We start from the raw sequence: 21,645 nt of genomic DNA, 5'->3' as shown, positions 1-21,645 counted from the left end.
AGAGGATGCGTGGGAGACATCACTGGGCAGGAGTGGGTGGCGAAGGGGCAGCAAGTCAGCTGACGGGGCCATGGGAAAACCGGCTTGGCTGTCCTGTGCCCAGGGGCTATTTTTAAGCCACCCACAGGGCTAAGGAGGCTTCACCTGCTTTTCTGCAATATTTTAAGTAACTGGAGAGCAATGAGGGTGTCAGAGTTACTCCAGCCAATGAGAGTTATCAAGGCCCTCCAGAAGCCCCAGCATCCGTCTCACCCTTTCCTCCGGGGGACCCAGCCCCTCTTGTTAGTGATGTATTTGCTCCATGAAGTGCAGGCCTTTCCAAATGCCAACTCTCTCTTCCTGCCTCTGACGACTGGGTTTTACAAGTAGCATGAAGCCCTTTTTCAGAGTCCCACGTGTAAACAAGGTTAAGTGGGGAAGAACCGGCATTTATTCAGGGCCTCTCAGGTGCCACACCCTTGTCCTACATGATCTCACTGTAATCTCCACCCTGCAGTGGATCAAGTGGAAAGGTGGGGAAACTAAGGCTCAGAGAATGTAAGTTGCCCAAGCGTCTCAAGCAAAGGACAGAGCAGGAGTTCCCCCCCAGGAGTCTGCCCCAGGACCATCCCATGCTCAAGTTTACATTCTTTCTACCACAACACCCTGTCTGTACAACACGGAAGGACTCAGGCTGTTACCTTCTCCATCCTTTAAACTTGGTGTTTCTTCCTTCCGGTGTGAATTTCCTTTCAATGCACTGCACAGGGAGGTCGGGACACAGGTCAGAGATGAGGGAGGAATAGCTGAGCCCCGATGCTTCGCAAAGCACAGAGCCACGGATCTCACCTTCCTGGTGCAGGATTAAGGCCAACCTCCTTCTCAGTCCTGTCCCTCTCACTCCTCCAGACCCAAGGTGCATCTGCTTCCCCAGCCCTAGGCAACTACCACATCGAACAATGCTTCTCCAACCCCTGGCATGCACTGACCGTGGCTACAGTCCTGTGTTGTGCAAGTCTCTGCCCTCGGCCCCAAAGGGCCCCTCTAGGGGCCTCTTCTCAACACATTCATGCAGCAGATGGAACGTCACCTCGATCTCTGAGGAGCTACTCCTTCAGTGTCCATCTCAGCCTCTAGCCTGGGAGCACCACCCTCTAATCTCCTGCTCCTAGTGTAACACCAAGGAAGTTCTCAACAAGTGCCATTTGGAGGCACCACTAGAATACAGAATTGGAAGGTACAACCATGCCACTGTTCGCTGAATTAATGCCACAAGCCTATCTGTAGTCAGACACGTGGGACCATCTTTTTGGTCAGTGTTCAGGCCAGATGCTTTATCACCCCCATCACCATCGTTACCATCATCATCATCATCATCATCACCATCATCATCATCATCACCATCATCATCATCACCACCATCATCATCATCATCACCATCATCATCATCACCATCATCATCATCATCACCATCATCATCATCACCACCATCATCATCATCACCATCATCATCAACACCATCATTATCATCATCATCACCATCACCATCATCATTTGCTAGGGCTGCCATAACAAAGCACCAACACCTAGGTGGCTTAAAACAACAGAAATTTATTCTCTCACAGTTCTGAAATGAAGGTGTGGACAGGGCCATGCTCTCTCTGATGCCTCTAGGGAAAATCCTCCCTTGCCTCTTCCTAGACCATGGTAGTTGCCAGCAATCCTTGGCTTAGAGACACATCGTCCAGTCACATGGCTGCCTTTTCCCAGTGTGTCTTCACATTACCTTCTCTCTCTGTGTGTCGGTCTCTGTCTACAAATTTCCCCTTTTTATAAGGACTCCAGTCATATTGGATTAGGGCCCACCCTAATGACCTCATTTTAACTTGACTAACTCTGTAGACACCTTATTTTTATATCAGGCCACATTCTGAAGTACTCAGGGTTAGGACTTCAACACAGCTTTATTGGAGGACACAATTTAACCCCTAATAATCATCATCATCAGGACAGCTCACATTTCCACTTCCAGTTACCACGTGCCAGGCACCATTCTCACTGCTCTCCATGTACTACTACATAGAGTTCTCACCACAAGCCTGTAAGACGGAAGTCTTATTCACTGCATTTGACAAGTAGCAAAACTGAGGCTCAGAGAGGCTCTTGCTGATCCAAGATCAGCAAGTTCTAAGATCAGCCACTAAGGGGCTGTGCTAGGATTCAACCTAAATCCAGGATCCAAACTCTTAGCCAATCGTCTATACCACAGAAGCTTTCTTTCTGACGATGCATTACCCTCCACAGACTTAGTTTCAGCTCCAACAGGATTCCCACATGCAAATGTTCAGCACTGTTACTTCTTTCAAACAAGAAGTTTAAAATATCATCACTCCATTACACTATATAGATTGCAACATTCAACAGCGATTTCAACAAAACTTTTTTTTTAATCAAGAGCAAAAAAATTAAGCAACGTTATCTCCTATGTTACCAAGGTGTATCATCTCCTTCTCCCTAAAATGTACTTAATCTTTGCTTTCTTTGTACAATGTCTTTGGTTGCTAGTCATAAGCCTGAGGCAAATAAAATTCCAGTAACTTCCAAGAATGTGGTGTTGGTGCTTTCCTAATAAAGAGATAACTGAGCTCAAAAAAAAAAAAAAAATCATCACTGAACTCAGCTTACCCCAACCAACTCTCAACTTGTTCCAGGATGAGAACACCCCACACAGACACATGCTATGTCCATTAAGATTCTTTCAGAAAAACACGTGTCCTTCACCGATTGGCTCACGCGGCCCTGCTTATGCAAACCCTCGAATCTGCTGTTGTATATAACGGCTGTGCGTGGGGCCCCACCCTTTCTCAGGGTGGTGCCTCCTGGACCCCTGACAACCTGCCCCAGCAGGTGGCTCCCGATCACCCAGGAGGCACAGGGCGGCCAATGGGAAGAGCGGACTCAGAAGCCTGCGCTCCAGTCCTGACTTCCTTTCCTCCCCCGTGTGAGTGCCTCCCGAGCGCCAGCGCCCCGCTCCTTCCGGTCCTTAAAGGACAACTTGAAAGAGTTTCTCAAATTTATCAAAAAAGAGATCGTCAAGCTCTAAGCTAAAAGAGAATGAAGGAATAATTCATTCATCAAACACCAATTAAGCATATGGTCTACCGTGGGGCGGGCACTAAGGACTCACCGAGAGAAATAAGAATGCAGGGGAGAAAGAAAGTCTGTGTGTGTCTGTGCATGTGTGTGTGTAGGAGTGTGTGTGTGTGTGTGTGTGTGTGTGTCTGTGCATGTGTGTGTGTAGGAGTGTGTGTGTGTGTGTGTGTGTGTGTGTATGCGGATGTGTAGGTGTGTGTGTAGCGGTGAGGGTGTGTAGGAGTATGTGTGTATGTGTATAGGTACCTGTGTAGGGGTGCATATGTGTGTAGGGATTGTGTAGGTGTGTGGTAGGTGTGTGTTTAGGTGTGTGGGTGCAGAGGGGTGTGTGTGTGTAGGAATTGCGGTAGGTATGTATATAAGGGTGTGGGTGTGTAGGGGTGTGTGTGTAGGGGTGTGTGCTGAACATAGGTTCAGCAAAGTACACGACTTGTCCCCGGGCACACGGCGAGTAAGCGAGAGCCGGGGCTGACCCCTAGGTTGGAGCAGCTGAAAAGTCCAGGCTGCTTCCTTCCTCATCTGACTGCCCAAGCAGCGGAGCAGGGGGCCAGAGCCTGCTAAGCAGGAGGGTGACCCCAAAGTGAAGTCTTAAGGAGACTCCCCTGGCAGCAGCTTGGAGGATGGACTAAGGGCAGGGCAGTGAGTTGGGAAAGGGCTGGCTGACTCAGGGGAGATCCTGCGGAAGCCTGGCCTGAGGCAGGAGCTGTGAGGACACACAGACCAGACGGGGCTGGACTGCAGATGCTGGGACAGGCTTCCGCAGAAGCGGTTTGGTTCGGGGGAGGCGTAACAAAGGAAGGCAGTGAGCCACTGGCAGTAAGAAAGTCTTCCCTCTTCTCAAGGCTCAGACCTGGGAAGCCAGGACACCAGGAAAACCACATCACAGCTTCACTTCCCGTTCCACCACAACAAAAACCCAAGAGCTGAAGTTGCGGGAGGGGAACAGAAGAGAGAAGAGAGGGACAGACACGCTCCTTCCTCATCCGTCCTCCACTGAAGCCTGGCACCAAGCATTTAGGGATGCAGAGAACAGTAAGACCAGGAGCCCGAGGAGGCTGCGGTCTTGAGGGACACAAACATGACTCAGCCTTGGAAACTAGCCAGAAAGCCCAGTGTCCTCAACGGCTCTCCCTCCTCCCACTGCCCCTCCCCTGCTCAGTCCCCAGGCCGGCCAGTGCTACCGCCTATACATTCTCCCTCTCCAGCTTCTGGGCCCTCGCTGCCAGACTCCTACAGGAGCATCCGGAACGGCCTCCCTGCCTCCAGTCCTGGTCCTCACCCACCTAGCCCATTCAGTCCAGGGTACCCAGAATCATCTTCCTAAAGGGCAAGGGTCACATCACTCCCCGGCCTTAAGCCTTCAATGGCTCAACGGCCTCAAGATCAAGTCCAAACTTCAGGATGTGGCTCCTGCCTTCCCCTCGGGCCTCGGTGCATCCCACCTGAACTATCAGGTTCACTGATGATGAGTCACTCGGTTCCCAGCACAAACCGTGCTATTTGCACCATCTACCTCCTTGCTGAGGTGGTTCCCTACACCTGGAACTTCCTTCTCTTCCCTCCACTCTTTTTCTGGCTAATTCCTATTCATTCTTTAAGATTCAGCTCAAGGATTCCTCCCCGTAGCAAGTCTCCTCTGACCCTCCCTGCAGGGTGGGGTCAGGTGCCCCTTCACAAGCATCTGGTGATACCTTATGTTCCCCTGGGACCACACAAACCACACTGGCTCACAATCTGCTGCACACATCTGCCCCCATTCGGGAAGGACAATGCCAGTGTACAACAGCACAGCTGGCACACAGTAGGTACCTAATAAAGAATGAGGGTGCAGGTGGGGAGGGAGTGTGGGAGGGGCAACAAATGTTATAGGTGCTCGAAGACTAAAACAATAGATTACAACAAGAAGGGTCAGGAAAGGCTTCACAGAGAAAGTGCATTTGGGCCATTCTTTAAAGAGTAAGTTGTATGATGCAGCAATCCCATGCCTGGGCATATATCCAGACAAAACTATAACTTGAAAAGATACACGCATCTCTATGCTCCTAGCAGCACTATTTACAATAGCCAAGACACGGAAACAACCTAAATGTCCACTGACGGATGAACAGATAAAGAAGACGTGGTACATTTATACAATGGAGTATTACTCAGCCATAAAAAAGAATGAAATAATGCCATTTGCACAACATGGATGGACCTAGAGATTATCATACTAACCAAAGTAAGTCAGAAAGAGAAAGACAAATACCACATGACGTCACTTTTTTTTTTATAAATTTATTTTTATTTATTTATTATTTTTGGCTGTGTTGAGTCTTTGTTGCTGCGCACAGGCTTTCTCTAGCTGTGGCGAGCGGGGGCTGCTCTTCGTTGCAGTGCGCGGGCTTCTTTTGTTGTGAGCACAGGCTCTAGAGCACGCGGGCTTCAGTAGATGTGGAGTGTGGGCTCAGTAGTTGTGGCTCATGGGCTCTAGAGCACAGGCTCAGTAGTTGTGGTGCACAGGCTTAGTTGCTCCGCGGCATGTGGGATCTTCCTGGAGCAGGGCTCGAACTCGTGTCCCCTGCATTGGCAGGCGGATTCTTAACCACTGCGCCACCAGGGAAGCCCAACATCACTTTTATGTGGAATCTAAAATGCGACACAAATGAACCTATCTATGAAACAGAAACAGACTCACAGACATAGAGATCAGACTTGTGGTTGCCAAGGGGTGGGGGGGGGGTGCGTGGAGAGAAGGACTGGGAGTTTGGGGTTAGCAGTTGCAAACTATTATATATGGGATGGATAAACAACAAGATCCTAATGTATAGCATAGGCAACTCTATTCAATATCCTGTGATAAACCATAATGGAAAAGAATATGAAAAAGAATATGTATAAGTGAATCACTTTGCCATACAGCAGAAATTAACACAACATTGTAAATCAACTATACCTCAATAAAATTTTTTTAAAAAAGAGTAAGTTGGATTTTTGGTTGGTGGAGAAGGTAGGGAAAGGGCAATTCGGGTGGAAAAAATAGCAAGACTGCAAAGGCATAAACATGTACAAGTTAGTGGTGATTTCAAACAGGATGGTGGGCTAAGCATAGGGTGACTGGGGGAGCGTATAGTAGCCCCAGAATCATCTAGATGTCATGTGAAGTGGGCATTCCCTTGAGTATTAGTATTATTTTGGTGGGTATGGGCTACAGGTAACAGAAAAGTCAACTCAAAATCGTCTCAGGGTAGGGTATTCAGTGTCTTGTTCCTTCCATCTTTCTGCTCAGACACACTCAACATGTTCTCCCTAAGCAAGGCCCCTCATGACCCCAAAATGGTTGCCACAGTGCCGGGTATCACATGTCAACCCTACTATGTCCCATAGCAGAAGAGAGGCTGTTTCTTTCTAAATGTCTCCCTTTAAGATGGAGAAAAATATTTCCCCATCCTCCCAGCAAATTTCCCTGCATATTTTGTAACCAGAGTTGTGTCACATGCCCATGCCTAAACCAATCACGGCCAAGGGGGACAAGACCACTGTGGTTCACCCCTGGGGCTGGGACTGACCTCCCTTAAAGGCCCTGGAAGGTGGGCTTCTAAAGATCAATGTTCTGTCAGCAAAGCAGAAGGGGAAAGGGTGTTGGATAAGCAACCAACAGTGTCTTCTACAACTTCTCACCCGCTCGCCTCCAAAGTACACCGTTAAACAGAGTCTAATCTGCACATATCCCACATCTCCACCCTTCAGCGGTTCTATTTTAGGTCTGAGGAAGTAACTGTCCTAGGAGAGGAAACTGGCAAAAGGCTATTACTGGAAGGTCTATAAACACCGCAGTTTGCTTTTCTGGATCAGGAGTTCCGTGACAGTGGAGGGGGAGGAAATAGCAGGGATGCCTGCATTCCAGTGAGAGACCCCCGAATGCCATGGTATAGTAACTGAGAGTTTTTACCTTCCTTCTTGAACAAATGTTTTCCTTAGGCCTCCAAAAAAAAATAACTACCACATTCCTATCACAAAGACTGTGATCCAGCTACTCTCAGCCTTGGATACCCACTCTCTCCATGTACTGAGCGCCTACCCATCCTGGATTGTGAGTTCATAGAGCACCTCTTCCCCAAAACTTCCTCTGACCACCCCACTGGGATCACTCTCCCTTCCCTGCACACGCATGGCTATTCCTGTATAACTTTCCTGTGGTGAGGACGGACATCAGTTCAAAATTATGAACAGTTTCACATCTCTCTCTTCTAATCAACTATAAGATATTCTAGCCCACGGACCTTGAGCTTTCACCTTTGTATCCTAGGCGCCTGGCACAGAGCAGGCTATGCAGGAAAAGTCTGTGCAGGGAAGACTCTTCAGACTGAATTTGTTCTTTGTTTTTTCCTCCCGTTTGGAACCTACTCGCTTTTATTTAGACCTGATTATGTGCCTGGCACTCAGCCACTTTCTGTATATATTGCTTTATTTAACACCTTTTTTAAAAGGCTGCAAGCTTTTTCAACATTTACAGAAGAAGAAGCTCAGAAAAGCTAAGAGAAAGGTGAAGGCCAGACTCTCCGAAGGCCACATGAGGAATTAGGGCATGGAATTCAAATTCAAGTCTTCAGAGGCAATACTGCATCACAGTCAAGAGTGTGGGCACTGAACACAGACTCCTTGCTTAAAATCTCGCCAGCTGGGCTTCCCTGGTGGCGCAGTGGTTGAGAATCTGCCTGCCAATGCAGGGGACACGGGTTCGAGCCCTGGTCTGGGAAGATTCCACATGCCACGGAGCAACTAGGCCCGTGAGCCACAACTACTGAGCCTGCACGTCTGGAGCCTGTGCTCCGCAACAAAAGAGGCCGCAATAGTGAGAGGCCGGCGCACTGCGATGAAGAGTGGCCCCCGCTTGCCGCAACTAGAAACGAAGACCCAACACAGCCAAAAATAAATAAATTAATTAATTAATTTAAAAAAGAAAAATCTTGTCACCTATGAGGTACATGACCTTGGGAAAGTTAGTCTGTGTGTGTCTCAGTTTCCTCCCGCATAAAATGGGAGAAAAAGAGCGCCTATTTCATAGGGTTAGTACGAGGATTAATGAACTCATGTAGGAAAGCTGCTTAAAATAGTGCTCAACGTGTATGAATATACAATAAATATTAGCTATCGTTACTGATTCCAAGTCCAGTCGTTTTCCCGTTGCTTCATGACAAATGCTCCCACCTACACTCACCAAGTCAACTCAGGCATGAAAGAGTGATCTGACCAAAGGACAAACCCCGGAGAGACCATGAGTTCCACCGTCCAGAGGAGCAGCCTCAGAGAACAGCGGGTCAAAGATCACGAAGGCAACGCGGTGCACAAACTCCGTCCCGAAAGGGTTCCCAGCTGCAGCTCAGCCCTCATTTGTGGGGTCTGGGTGGAACTTCCAGGGGAAAGAACATCACATGAGACAGGAGCCATTCAGCCACCCCAGGGCCCAACGACTGCCCAGACGCCAACCCCTTAGTCTACACAAGCTTTGAGGACCTGAAATGCTTGCCGCTCTTCCCCGGAAAACCCAGTGCCCGTGGTGGTGAGGAGGAGAGGTGGAGGGAGTCTCCAAAACAAGGTGTCGCTGAAGGATACGTGGTCCCTTCCGCCTTGAAGACAAGACAGACCCCTTACCCTCTGTGGTTCCCCCCTCCCACATTCATGATCTCACTGTGACCTGACAGGGAGGAGGGTCAGGACAGAGTTATCACCACCTTGACACAGGTGAGGAAGGGCGGCTCCAAGAGGGTAAGTGACTGCTCCTAAAGGTCACGTAACTAGTCAATATCAATTTCCGGACTAGAACTCAGGACTTCTGAGTCTCAATTCAGTGCTCTTTTCCATTATTTTATTCTGTCTTCGGCATCAGTGTTTGTCTTTTTCAGTACATACAATTCCTTTCTTCCTAAATACTTACTGTCTTCTCTGCACTGGGGGTTGAGAAGATGAGCAAGGCATTTTAAGGCCCAGCTCATGCCTGTCCCCCAACCCCGGCTCTGCAGGGTGAACACACAGGAGGGGCTCAGCAAGTGCTTGCTGATCTGAATCACATCTTCTTATTGCTAGTGTTCTGATAAGGATTCTGGTTTTCTTTTCTCGAAATGGCAATTTTTGTAAATGTTCTTTCTCTTCCTTGTCTGCAAAAGAAGACTGAATGTATTAAGCTGGCTGGTTTCCAGTTGGTGCCTACAGGACAGGAGAGCTGAGATCCCTCTACAAGGCCAGGACCCCAAAGGGGTCGCAGACTCTTTTGAAAGTGGGCCTGAACTACTCCTCTCTCCAATGCAGATAAACGGCAAGAAAACTTGTTCTGCCTCAGGGTCTGGATGGGGGAGAAAAAGGATTCTGTGCAAACTTTAAGGCCCTAAGTATGGATCAAGTGTCCAAACAGACAGCACTGGACTGGGGTTAAAAGTCTTGAGCCCAGTAGCTACCACAGAAACGTGCCCAGGACTCAGGAAACCCTTGGAGCCTCGACTGAAGGACAAAACGGCTCTGTAAAGCCACTTCGGCTCCCCGGGAGAGGTGGGGTATGAGCCACGATGCCCCGCAAATCAGAAGATGCAGGAAATGGGAGAATTGGCTCCTCAAGTATTAACATAACAGGGCCGTCTGAACAAAGAATGTCAGTATGTTTAAAACAAAGATATGAAATAAGAATGAGAAATTCTCATGGAAGAATAAGACCCAAGGATTAAAAGCCAGGATGATTTGAAAGAGAACCAAAGAGAATTTCTAGAAGTTAAATGGAGAGTCATTAGAAATAAAAACTCAATGATGAGAAAATCCAACAAATGTGGCAACACAGTTGGGCACCAGAAGCCAATGGACTTGATTCAGCCCCTCCCTGCCCAGTCAGTGCCTGCCCTTTGCTTGTGCCCGAGGGAGGAGAGGCACAAGGGGAGGAGAGGAGCAACCCAGACCCCCCACCCCTCCCCCTCAAGACGCGCAGTCTGAAGGCGAGGCAACCAGAGCAGCAAACAGGTTTCCACACAGCATAGCAGCAACTGATGCCCCCATTTCTGGACTCCTTGTGCGGGACTCTTTTCCTACATTATTTCAGTTCAGTACAGAAACTGTGAGGATGGGAGGGAAGGCGGGTCAGTAGCAGACCCCAGAATCTTCTGGCTTCCTCTGGGCCATCCTGCATCTATCAAGGTCACAATCACAATGGAATGTTGAGCCCTCTTTTTTTCCTCCTGCTTCCATTTGCAAAAATCTTTTTCTTGGGAAATTTCAAGAATAAGAATAGTACAAGGAACACACATCCCTTTACCCAAGTTCATCTGTGGTTAATATTTTACTCTATTTGCTTTTTCCTTTTTTTCTCACTCACATATAATTTTTATGTATTCAGAAAATACATATAATTATTTTCTGAACCATTTGAGGGCAAGTTGCATATATCACAGTCTTTTACTGGAGCACTCTGTGTTTCTACTCGAAAGGATAATTATTTCAATGCGAAACTACAATGAAACAGGCACCAGTATCATTACACAGTCAGGGTTCCATAAAGGCAGAAGTCTTGCCGGAAAAACTCATGATGAGCCCTGATGAGGGACAGACAAGCCATTCCCCAGAAACCACACACGGGCTTGCGTCTCTCCTTCCTGTCCTGCCCACGATGACCGGGACGGGCTTGGTTCTCCGGAACCCCTGCCGAATCTGGGGGAAGCGCTGACAGGCACACTTCTTTATCCCAGGTCTACCCAGACTCCACCTGGGACCCCTCTGTTGGAAAGAGGTTGCTTGCTCACTTTTCTGTTTTTCTAACTCAGTGCACTTTCGCATTTCCTGACTTAGAGAGGTAGAGGAAGAGGAAACGCCAAAAATATTACAAGACCAGCTAGTTGGTAGCATTTCCAAGGGATGGGGGCTGGCAGGGGAAGCTCAGGCAGCAAGGGACCTCGGTCTCTCTGCAACCCGGCACTTGGGTAGCCAGCAGAGCTGATGGGGTCCCCCCAAAGTGCTGAAGGTCTCGGGACGCTGTCTTGTTTCTGGGGAGCATCTGGGGCAGGAGCCCATTTTCTCCAAATAACGGAGAGACGTTCGAAAGCTGGTCTTGATCACCCCCGCACAGCGACGTGGCTACACATCCCATGGTGCTGCGTTTCCCTTATTCTCAGAAGACGGGGCCACCTGCCACAAAGCACAGGAGGCCAGGCCCTTGGGCTGTTTTTTTCCCCTCATGCTTCAGATGGATTTGTCCTGATCAAATCACACGCCTTCTCCTGATCTCTCTCGTGGCCAGTGGCCTGCTTTGGGGACAGAGCTGGCTGAGGCTGGGGACACTAGCTGTGGCTCGGGACCCAAGGTTTTAGCTGTACAAAAGGCACATGTGTTGGGATTCACACTGTGCCCGCAAATCAACCACAGCCGACATTTAAAGAGAGGACCGACCCCCTCAGACCCCACCCCTTCCTGGGAGTGAATATGGGGTACGTGGGCTGGGAGAGGGTGTTCATGGGTTGGTGAGTTTAACTGATTCCTGAGGTGGGGTGAGAAAAGTGAGTGTCCTGGGTTGCCAAGTGAACAATTTGGCCTGCAGCCTGAAGGATGCACAGTGAAATGAATCCTCAACTCCAACTCCTCACATAAAGCCGGGCATCGAGAAGAGCTTGAATGAAGGAATGAATAAACCTCAATGAAGGAATGAACATTTGGGAGGGCAGTGAGTTTACAAGTAGAGACTGACTCCCACCGGGGTACCACTACCTCCAGGAAGATTTCCCTGGCCTCCCCTCCCCCACTGGGTTAGAGGCCAATGCCCAGACCCCCATAACACCTTCCCCTACCAGCCTGCAAAGATGCCCACGTCCTAATCCCCAGGACCTGTGAATGTGTTAGGCTACATGGGTTACACAACAATGAGGAGCTAAGGCTGAAGATGGAATTAAGGTTACTGATCAGCTGACCTTAAAACAGGGAGATTATTCTAGATTATACAGGTGGCCTGATGTAATCAAAAGGGTCCTTAAAAGTGGAAAAGAGGGGCTTCCCTGGTGGCGCAGTGGTTGAGAATCTGCCTGCCAATGCAGGGGACACGGGTTCGAGCCCTGGTCTGGGAAGATCCCATATGCCGCGGAGCAACTAGGCCCGTGAGCCACAACTACTGAGCCTGCGCGTCTGGAGCCTGTGCTCCGTAACAAGAGAGGCCATGATAGTGAGAGGCCCGCGCACCGTGGTGAAGAGTGGCCCCCGCTCGCCACAACTAGAGGAAGCCCTCGCACAGAAACGAAGACCCAACACAGCCATAAATAAATAAATAAATAATTCCCATTAAAAAAAAAAAAAAAAAAAGTGGAAAAGAGGAAAGAACCAGAGAGATGGCGGCACGAGAAGGACGAGGACCAACACTGCTGGCTTTGAAGACAGAGGAAGGGGTCAAAAGCCAAGGGATGCAGGAGGCCTCTAGAAGCTGGAAAAGGCAAGGGAATAAATAGATTGTTCCCTAGAGCCTCCAGAAGGAACAGAGTCCTGAGCACACCTTGAGGTTAGCCCAGTGAGACTCATTTCAGACTTCTGACCTACAGCACTGAAAGAGAATAAATTTGTGTTGTTTTAAGCCACTAAGTTTGTGGGAATTTGTTACAGCAGCAAGAGGAAACTAATACATCACTTATCATTAGACTGATCCTAATATAATGTAATTTTTATTTATATGCCTATCACTGCCATCAATAATGATGATGATGATGATGATGATGATGATGATGATGATGATGGCAGCTAACATTTGTTGAGCACTTACCACATGTCAGGCCCTGCAGCAAATTTTTCATACATATAAGATACTAAAAAAAGGTAACTTCAATTGAACACTATGGTGAAGGTAAACACAGGGATCTGACAGTGGGAGAGGGAGCTAGAGGCACCTTCAAGGAGTTAAAGACATGGGGATATTTTACAGGATGAGCAGGAGGTAGCCCAGGAGAGAGGAAGAAAGTCCCAGGCAAGAGGAAGAACACAGCAGACCCTCAGAGAGATGAAACAGCAGGACACGTCCCGGCAAGCATTTTGGTAGCTCAGCTGCAGGCTGATAATTTCCACGTTGGTGCCTTTCGTCCCTAAGTCTCCTCTGAGGTCCAGAGTCGTGTCTGCCTGAAATCTCCACCTGATTGCCTCGCAGACATCTCAAGCTCAGAACGGCCCCCATGGAACCTGTCTCTAGGCACACGTTTCCCCAAAGTCTTCCTTGTCTCTCCAAATGACACCCAGCTGTTCAAACCAGAACCCAAGAGTCATCCTTGAGTCCTTCCGCCTGCCCCACCCTCATTTAATCCATCACCAAATTTCATCAAGATCCAACCAACCAGGTTGCACTCCCTTCTCTCCACCTCCACTGCCACTGATGGAGGTTCCACCCTGATCTAAGCCACCCTCATCTTTCCTATTACTGCAGTGGCCTACTAACCGGTCTCCCTGCTTCCACTCTCGGCCCCCTGTGATCCACTCTTATAAAAAAGCAGTAAAAGTAATCTCTTAAAAATGCCAATCAGACCCCACTCCTGAGCCTAAACTCATCAAAGTTTCCCCTTGTACTTGGTGGGGGGACTGCCCGCAGCACGGTGTGATCTGCCCCTGCCTCCCTCTAAAACCTCACCCTGTGCCATTTTCCCCATCCCGCCCCCGACTCCCCTCACTCCCAGGAACACATCGAGCTCTTTCGTGCACAGAGGACTTTGCACATTCTAATCCCTCTGCCTGGAACGCCCTCTCTCCTGCAACCTCTCTGCCTGGCCAGTTGCTTATCAATTCTTCAGCCTCAGTGAGGCCTTTTCCTGGCAAAACTAGAACTCCCCCACACACACCCCACCCCACTTCACTCTGGTCATCGGGTCGATCCCTTGTGTGTGCTTCCTTGATAACAAGAATCACAATCTTTCATTTGTTAGAAGTTATTGCTTCTTTATTTTTGCCCAGCTCCTCCAATGGAATGCCAGCCCCATGAGGGCGGGACCGGGCCTATCTTGTTCATCGCTGTATCACCAGGACTTCACACAATGCTTAGCATGAAGCAGGTGCTCAGTACAGGCTTGCTGAACTGACTCATTGAAAGAGAAAGTGCGAGGCTGACACTGAAAGATGAGGCTGGAAATAAAAGGCCTTGAACACAGTGTCCTATTCATCTTTGAGCAACTAGCACCTTCCACAGGGGAACCACTTAGCAAATGTGCAATAGAAGAATGAAAGAATGACTCAAGTTCCAGATGAATCTGAAAAGTGCTGTCCTTTCTGGTCAAGGTTCCCTCTCCTCCTTGGGACTTCTCAGGAGGTAACATATCCAGGGCATATAGCAAGTGCTCAATAAATGCTAGCGATCGCTGTTACTATTGCTTACATGGGGATCATTCATGCATCCCATAGAAAAGACCTGTTCTCCAACCCAGGCAGATAGAGTGGCTGAGAAAGAGGTGGGAAGAAGAAACACAGGAGGGGAAAATGAGAATGGGGCCACAGGATCCAGTCAAATTCCACTGAGAACTTGGAGGGAAAATGCAGAAACGACAATGTTCCAGGTAATACAGGTTCCCTTCTTGCCTCTAGACTTCAGCCACCTGGGTGCAACATGGAGATGGCCCGCAGGGAGGTGGGTCCTCAGGAAGGGTGAGGGAGGGTCCCATTTGCCTGCACACACTCATTTGGGGGCCTGCAAGCCTTCGACTGATTTTGCAAAATCTGGCTCACTGTGGCTGGTGAGGAGTGGGGAGGTGGAGAGAATTTCAATTTCCTTCACCAAATGGCAAGCTTTAGAAAAAGTCCTTTCTCTCCAACGTTATCACATACTAAAAATGAAAAACCAGCCATTCGGAGCTCTCGTAGGGAGAAAAATAGATGGGCTGCCTAGCTCACAAGATACAGGAGGGCTGGAAATCATGTCTAGAGAACATCATACGGTACATTATGTGCTAAGATACTGCCCTTTTTTGGACCTGGGAGTTCCTATTTTTTACAGAAGAATGGGATAGAGAAAAGTCATTCCTATATAAGAAGCCACCCATTTTATATTTCAAATCCATTTGGTGGCTGAAGCTCCAAATCCATTTAGTAGCTGAACAGTAGGGGTTAGGGAATTTTTTTCTTTTAACTCTGTCTCAAAATATACAGGGCTTCCCTGGTGGCGCAGTGGTTGAGAATCTGCCTGCCAATGCAGGGGACACAGGTTCGAGCCCTGGTCTGGGAAGATCCCACATGCCGCGGAGCAACTAGGCCCGTGAGCCACAACTACTGAGCCTGCGCGTCTGGAGCCTGTGCTCCGCAACAAGAGAGGCCGCGACAGTGAGAGGCCCGCGCACCGCGATGAACAGTGGCCCCCACTTGCCGCAACTAGAGAAAGCCCTCACACAGAAACGAAGACCTAACACAGCCATAAATAAATAAATAAATAAACCCAAAGTTTAAAAAAAAAAAAATAGATGTAACACTCAAGATTTCAGCTAAAAAAAAAAAAATATATATATATATATTTATATATATATATATATATATATATATATATATATACAGTTTCAGATAACTGCATATCTCAAAAAATAGCAGCAATAACAGACAAGACAGAACAAGAGAGGGCACTAAAACGATGAAGGTTATAATGCCAAGAAGGCATATTTCGCAACATTTCACGGTTGACAGACCATAAACTGACATTAGTGAAATGAGCACTGGACGGGGAGTCTGAAGCCTGGCCACATGACTTTACATAAGTCACTTCACCTCTCTAGGCCTCACTCAGCTGTATAACAAGAAGGGACTGAAACAACTATTCTCAAAGATTCGATGCTTCCAGAAGACCTGCATCTTCTCTTCCTGCATCTTCCTCCAACTGCAAAACGGAAAGGCCTTGGGCTGAAGTTTGATGGCGAGATAAAACTGGCCTCAGTATTGAATTATGTTTTACAATCCCCAAACATTTCTCAGCAATCCATGCCCTGCTGTCATCCCAGAATCCATTCTGCTAAGACAAACTGACCGAGTCTACGGGTAAAAAAGTAGGAGAAAGTTCTTGTTCTTTCTGATTAGTGCAGGTAAAGCTGAGGTCACGCTAAGGATGGTCTGAAGTTGGCTCTCCATCCCCCTGCGCTAGTGGAAAAATAAATTATTGAAGGAAACCGCTTTAGGAATGCCCGAGAAGAACTCTCGGGATGTAGGAAACCGCAGAACACCAGACGCCAGCGAGTTTCTTTTTTCTTTGAAACTTCACGTTGCTCTCAGAAAATGCAGCAGGTCCCCAAATGGTACAAGCAGAAAAACACAAGCCACGTCCCTATCTTCCCGTGAACAAACCCCAAGCCCCCGAGTGGGAATTTTTCCCTTAAGTTTCGTTCGCTGAAATGAAGTGGCCTGGGGCCTGCCTGGCAGCGCCGAGCCCCAGCCGGGGCCGGGGGCCGCGGGGCCGGGCCAGCCGTTCCCGAAACGGCGGGGAACTTTCCTCCGCCGCGCCCGAGACAATACCACTGCCGGCGCCCGCGCCTCCGGCCGGGAGGGCGCCCCATCGGCGGGGCCCCGGCCCCTCTCCGGGAAGGCGCGCGAAACCCCCGGCGCGGCGCCACCCGTCCCACTCCGCGCCTCGGGGGCGCAGACCCCCCTGGGCGGCGGAGCCCGGCCCTGCGGAGCCCGCGGCCGGCGCCCTCCCCGCGCACCGGGCACCCGGCCGCGAACGGAGCCGGGACCCTCCCGGCGCCCCGTGCCGGCGCCTCTCCGCGCGGAGGCCGGGCAGGGGGCGCCGACGACCCGGGGCGACCCCGTGCGGCCCCGCCGAGCCCGTCCAGGCGCCCCGCAACTCACCGGGACCGGGCGGGCCGCTGGGCATTATTCCATCGCGGGCTCGGCGCCGGCTCCTCGGCGGTGGCGGCAGCGCAGACGCCCGCGCCCCGGCTCCCCTCGGCCGGCCGATTGCGGCTCTCGGAACGGAAAGCGGGAGGCGGCCGGAGCAGCCGGCGGGGCGGGAGGCGCGGGCCGGGGGCTGCCCGAGCGCAGAGTGCCCGCCCGCGGCGGCGGCGGCGGCGGCGGCGGCGGCGGCGGCGGCGGCGAGGCGCGGGAGCCGAGCGCGGCGCAGGAAGGGGCGGGCGACCATGTGCCGAGGGGAGGAGGCCGCAGCGACGCGCGCGGCTCGGACGATCCCGCTCGGCGGCGGAGGGCGCGGGCTTCAGGAAATCCAAACACTTCGACAGGAAATCGGAATCCTGACTAAGCATTCCCGGCCCGGGGGCCGCCCCACGCCGGGGGCTCCCGCCTCGCTTAACCCTTGGCCCGCCGGCACGCAGGAGGGGCGGCGGGCTGGCTCTCCGACGCTGCGCGCGGGGCAGGCGGGGTCTCGGACACCCGAATCCGGCGTGCGAGCTGGGCCGGGGTCTGGCATCCTACCCCTTCGGCCCCATACCCCCGCTGGCCTGCCTTCTCCTCGCTCAGAGGTAGAAGGGGTGGGATTTGTCCCGATAAAACCTTGGCCTTGGGAGGTGCCTTTGTAAGTCCCCGGACACCAGGAAAGGACCTTGGCCTCTCTCCCATCCTGCAAAGAATGAACTTGCAATCTCCTGGCCGTTTCCCCTATTTTTTCATAAAATAAATGACTTTACCTGGCTGCCCCCTTTCACGGCTCCGCTTTGTTAATTTCCTCATTTTTTGCGCAGTGCCAGGGGGCAGGACCTTTCCGGGTCGGGATAGTATAGAAATAGTATGCACAGTAACAGTATGGACTTTGGACTCTGACCCGGGTTGGAATCTGGACTTTGCCTTTTTTCTAACTGTGTTACCTTGGGTAAGTCACTTCACTTCTCCGAGCCTCCGTTTACTCAAATATGAAATGAGGTGGTCATACTGCCTTCCTAGGTTTGATTTGGAAACCACATGTTTAGACAGGGACTGACACACTGTAAATGCTCAGATAAATGATAGCCATGATTGTCTTTATTCCACAAGAGATATCAGAGAAAGAAGGGTTTTACTGGTGGAGGGTGTGCTGTGCATCTATACCTACTTAACAAAGCCTCGGAACTTCATTAACCTCCTTATCACCCGGAGATTATTTTTCTTTGCAGTGTTTCAGAAACTGCTCTCTGCAGAGGAAAAGGTTAGTGGCTATGGCAGACCCCCTTCTGGTGAAATCTGAAACTCAGCAAACCTCACAGAATTTGCTATTTTACTCTTAACCTGAGAGTCAGGACACTGGGGGTGTTTGTTAAAAAAAAGTCTGGAGAGGCTTTACAAAGTTTGAGAAAACCAGAGTAAATCTCCATCCATTCAAGCCTGGATTAGGTGGCCAGCAGGAGTGATTCACTGTGGCTTCCCACGGAAATGCCACATTAGGGGTTTTCTACCTGGAGGATGCAGCTTGGTGGTTTTGCTGTAAGTGTCTCAAATTCCTTTGAAACCCAATCTGACTTGAAGAGGGAACAACGTACCCATGAATGAAAACCAAACTTGAAATGAGCCTGCCAGGCACTGAAAGTTGGGTATCAGCTCCCCAACTCTAAGTAAGGACCGGATGTCAGTTTTAGACCCAGTTTGTCTCTTTTCTGCAACTCTTTTTCAGTGGCCAGAAGCAGTGGGACAAGCTCCTGGTTTGGCCCCGGGAGTCCAGGGTCCTGCCCAAGGCCCTTTTTGCAGCTGCTAGTACCTCTGCCTGGAAGAATCTCTGCTTGGCTGTTCGTTGAACTCAGCTCACAGCTCAGAAGTCGAGAGACCTCAAAAGGGGCTTTCCCCAACCATTGGATCTACTTGTCTTTATAGCCCTTGTCACGGTTTAATTTGTCCTGTTTATCTGGTTGCTTATTTATCATCTGTCTCCCCCTGCGTGGGTAAGCTGCATTAGGGCAGGACTGCTGCTTGTCTGCATCACTCCTGTATCCCGGTGCCAAGAACAGTCCTGGCCCATACGAGACCTTCAATAACGACATGTCCAATGAATGAAAGAGGTAAACCAGGTTAGAGTAGCAGGTTCAATCTGTCCCTTAGCTCCCTGTATCTTCCGCTTTGGGGGAGAGCCTTTCAAATGGGAAAGCCCAGTGTAATGGAAGAAGCACCAAAGGCTCTATTAATGGCTCTGGAAAGTTAAAACTGTAAGTAATTAAGTCTGTCAGATGACATAACTGCAGTCTCATTGGTACAGTCCCAGTTAATTGTGCCCTCCTTTATGCTCCCCCAGCACTTCTATTCATTTAAAGAAGAATCAGGGACTTCCTTAGTGGTCCGATGGTAAAGAATCTGCCTTACAATGCAGGGGACGCAGGTTCAATCCCTGGTCAGGGAACGAAGATCCCACATGCCTCAGGGCAACTAAGCCTGTGCGCCACAACTACTGAGCTCGCACGCCTCAACTAGAGAGCCTGCGTGCCGCAGACTACAGAGCCCATGCGCCCTGGAACCCGTGTGCCACAGCTAGAGAGAAGCCCGCGCACCACAACTAAGACCTGACGCAGCCAAAAATAAATAAATAAATAAAATAAATCTTAAAAAATAAAATAAAATAAAGAACGAATCAATCACATTCTGTGCTTGCTCGGTACGTGCCCTCCTCAGTCAGATGGCAAACTCTCTGAGTTGGAGGGAAAGCAAAGGAGCCTGTATTTATTGACCACTTACTCTGATCGGGGCCCTGAGCAAGGTGAATTTGAATTCATTAAGTCATTGGTTAAGTGCTCAAAAATCTTCTGGGCAATAGATCTGCAAAGATGAACTGTTCTTGCTCTCCGAGAAAGACAAGAAAGTTCTATTTAGAAAGCAGAGAGATGATTACTCTTATAGAGGTATGTCCAGGGTGTCACAGAAAATTTAGAAATTTTCCTAAATCAGAAGGGAGTGGGTATCTTAGTCAGTTCAGGCTGCTATAACAGAATACCGTAGACTCGGTGACTTATTTTTTTTTTAATAAATTTATTTATTTTATTATTTATTTATTTATTTATTTTGGCTGCGTTCGGTCTTTTGTTGCTGTGCACGGGCTTTCTCTAGTTTCTGTGAGCAGGGCTACTCTTCATCGCAGTGCATGGGCTTCTCATCGCAATGGCTTCTCTTGTTGCAGAGCACGGGCTCTAGGCACGTAGGCTTCAGTAGTTGTGGCACACGGGCTTAGTTGCTCCACGGCATGTGGGATCTTCCTGGACCAGGGCTCGAACCCGTGTCTCCTGCATTGGTAGGCAGATTCTCAACCACTGCACCACCAGGAAAGCCCAACCCGGTGACTTATAAACCACACACATTTATTTCTCACAGTTCTGGAGGCTGGAAAGTCTGAGACAGGTGCTGACAGATTCGATGTCTGGTGAGAGCCCTCTTCCTGGTTCATAGACGACCGTCTTCTTGCTGTGTCCTCACATGGTGGAAGGAGCAAGGGAGCTCTCTAGGGTCTCTTTTACAAGGGCACTAATACCATTCATGAGGGCTCCACCCTCATGACCTAATCACCTTCCAAAGGCCCCAACTCTAATATCCATGACATTGTGGGTTATAGAATTCAACATATGAATTTTGGGGGTATACAAACATTCAACCTATAGCAGGGAGTTAGAAACCACTTCCAAGAAGTAAGGGCTCTTAAACCAAGCTTCAAGGAAGAGGTGGAACTTATCTAGGTAGATGAGGGGGCACAGGCCCGTCAGCCAGAGCAAAAAGCACAGTGCTGATGATGCTCAGCAATCTGTCCCCTGGACCCACCTCTGAGCTCATCTGCAGCTGCAGTTTGATGCCATCTGTCCAGAGGAACTGCCCACCTGAAGCACGTGTCCCTCTCTTCCTCTCTCCCTGGGGCCTTTCCCCAAGGCTGCGGGATCTTGCCCAGACGGGAAATGCCTAACAGCCTCGGGGCAGCCTCCAACCAAGCAGTGGATAAATGTCACAGCCTCCCATCCGTAAGGGGGAACAGTCCTAAAGTGCTTTCAACACAGTTCCTCAGAGGATCCCCAGTGGAACTGAGTCCCATTGCCCCCAGTCATAACTCTCTCATTAGTTCCCTATGCCTCTTCTCTCTTCCCTGCCTCACTCTCTCACTCCCTCATTTGTTCTGCCTGGAATCAATCACCTCCCAAATAAACTAACTGCACCCAATTTCTTGTCTCAAGGTTTGTTTCTGGGGAGACACAAAGCAGGTCAGCATTCATTCATTTATTCACAGATATTGACCAGGCACCCCCTCTGTGCCTGAGCAAAGACTGAGCCTGAGTAGGAGCGTGTAATATATTTGGGTAACTCTACAAGGTTCAGCATGGTCTGAGGAAATGGTACAAGTTCAGTCATGGAAAGCAATGAGTCTAAAAAGCTTTGCACCATTTTACAGTTCAGGAAACTGAGGCACAGGAATGTCGAGTAACTGGCCCAAGGTCAAACACTTAGTTCACAGAGGAGTTTTGGAGTCCAGGCTCTTAACCATCACCCTATACTCCCTCTCCTGGTGGTTAGAGCTATGGGTGCGGGCTGCTGATGAATTCACCCATGGGGAATGTGTAGAGTGAGAAGATACTGGGATCAAGATTGAACACTGAGGGACACCGTAGGCAACAGAGGAAGGGGTGCCCA

The 21,645-nt window shown here is 49.7% G+C and overlaps 1 protein-coding gene across 5 annotated transcripts in view; it reads right to left on the bottom strand.

Moving 5' to 3' along the window:
• Positions 1-17,710, bottom strand: part of ASAP1 (ArfGAP with SH3 domain, ankyrin repeat and PH domain 1) — a 357,862-nt gene extending 340,152 nt beyond the window's left edge. For 2 of the 5 annotated variants that reach the window (XM_082363049.1, XM_082363053.1), the window contains exon 1: positions 16,921-17,054. Coding sequence is in view for 3 of the 5 variants with exons in the window: in XM_082363047.1 (XP_082219173.1) it covers positions 16,921-17,330 (410 nt within the window). In the remaining 2 variants the exon portion in view is untranslated. Of the gene's footprint in view, positions 1-16,920 lie in introns of all 5 variants that reach the window. The other 3 variants (XM_082363047.1, XM_082363048.1, XM_082363046.1) reach the window with 3 other exon arrangements.
• Between the last annotated feature and the right edge of the window lie 3,935 nt (positions 17,711-21,645).

Source organism: Balaenoptera borealis (assembly GCF_965194805.1).
Source record: "Balaenoptera borealis genome assembly, chromosome: 17".
NCBI lineage: Eukaryota > Metazoa > Chordata > Mammalia > Artiodactyla > Balaenopteridae > Balaenoptera > Balaenoptera borealis.
The sequence above is the reverse complement of the archived record's forward strand: the minus strand, read 5'-3'. Positions and strand labels throughout refer to the sequence as shown.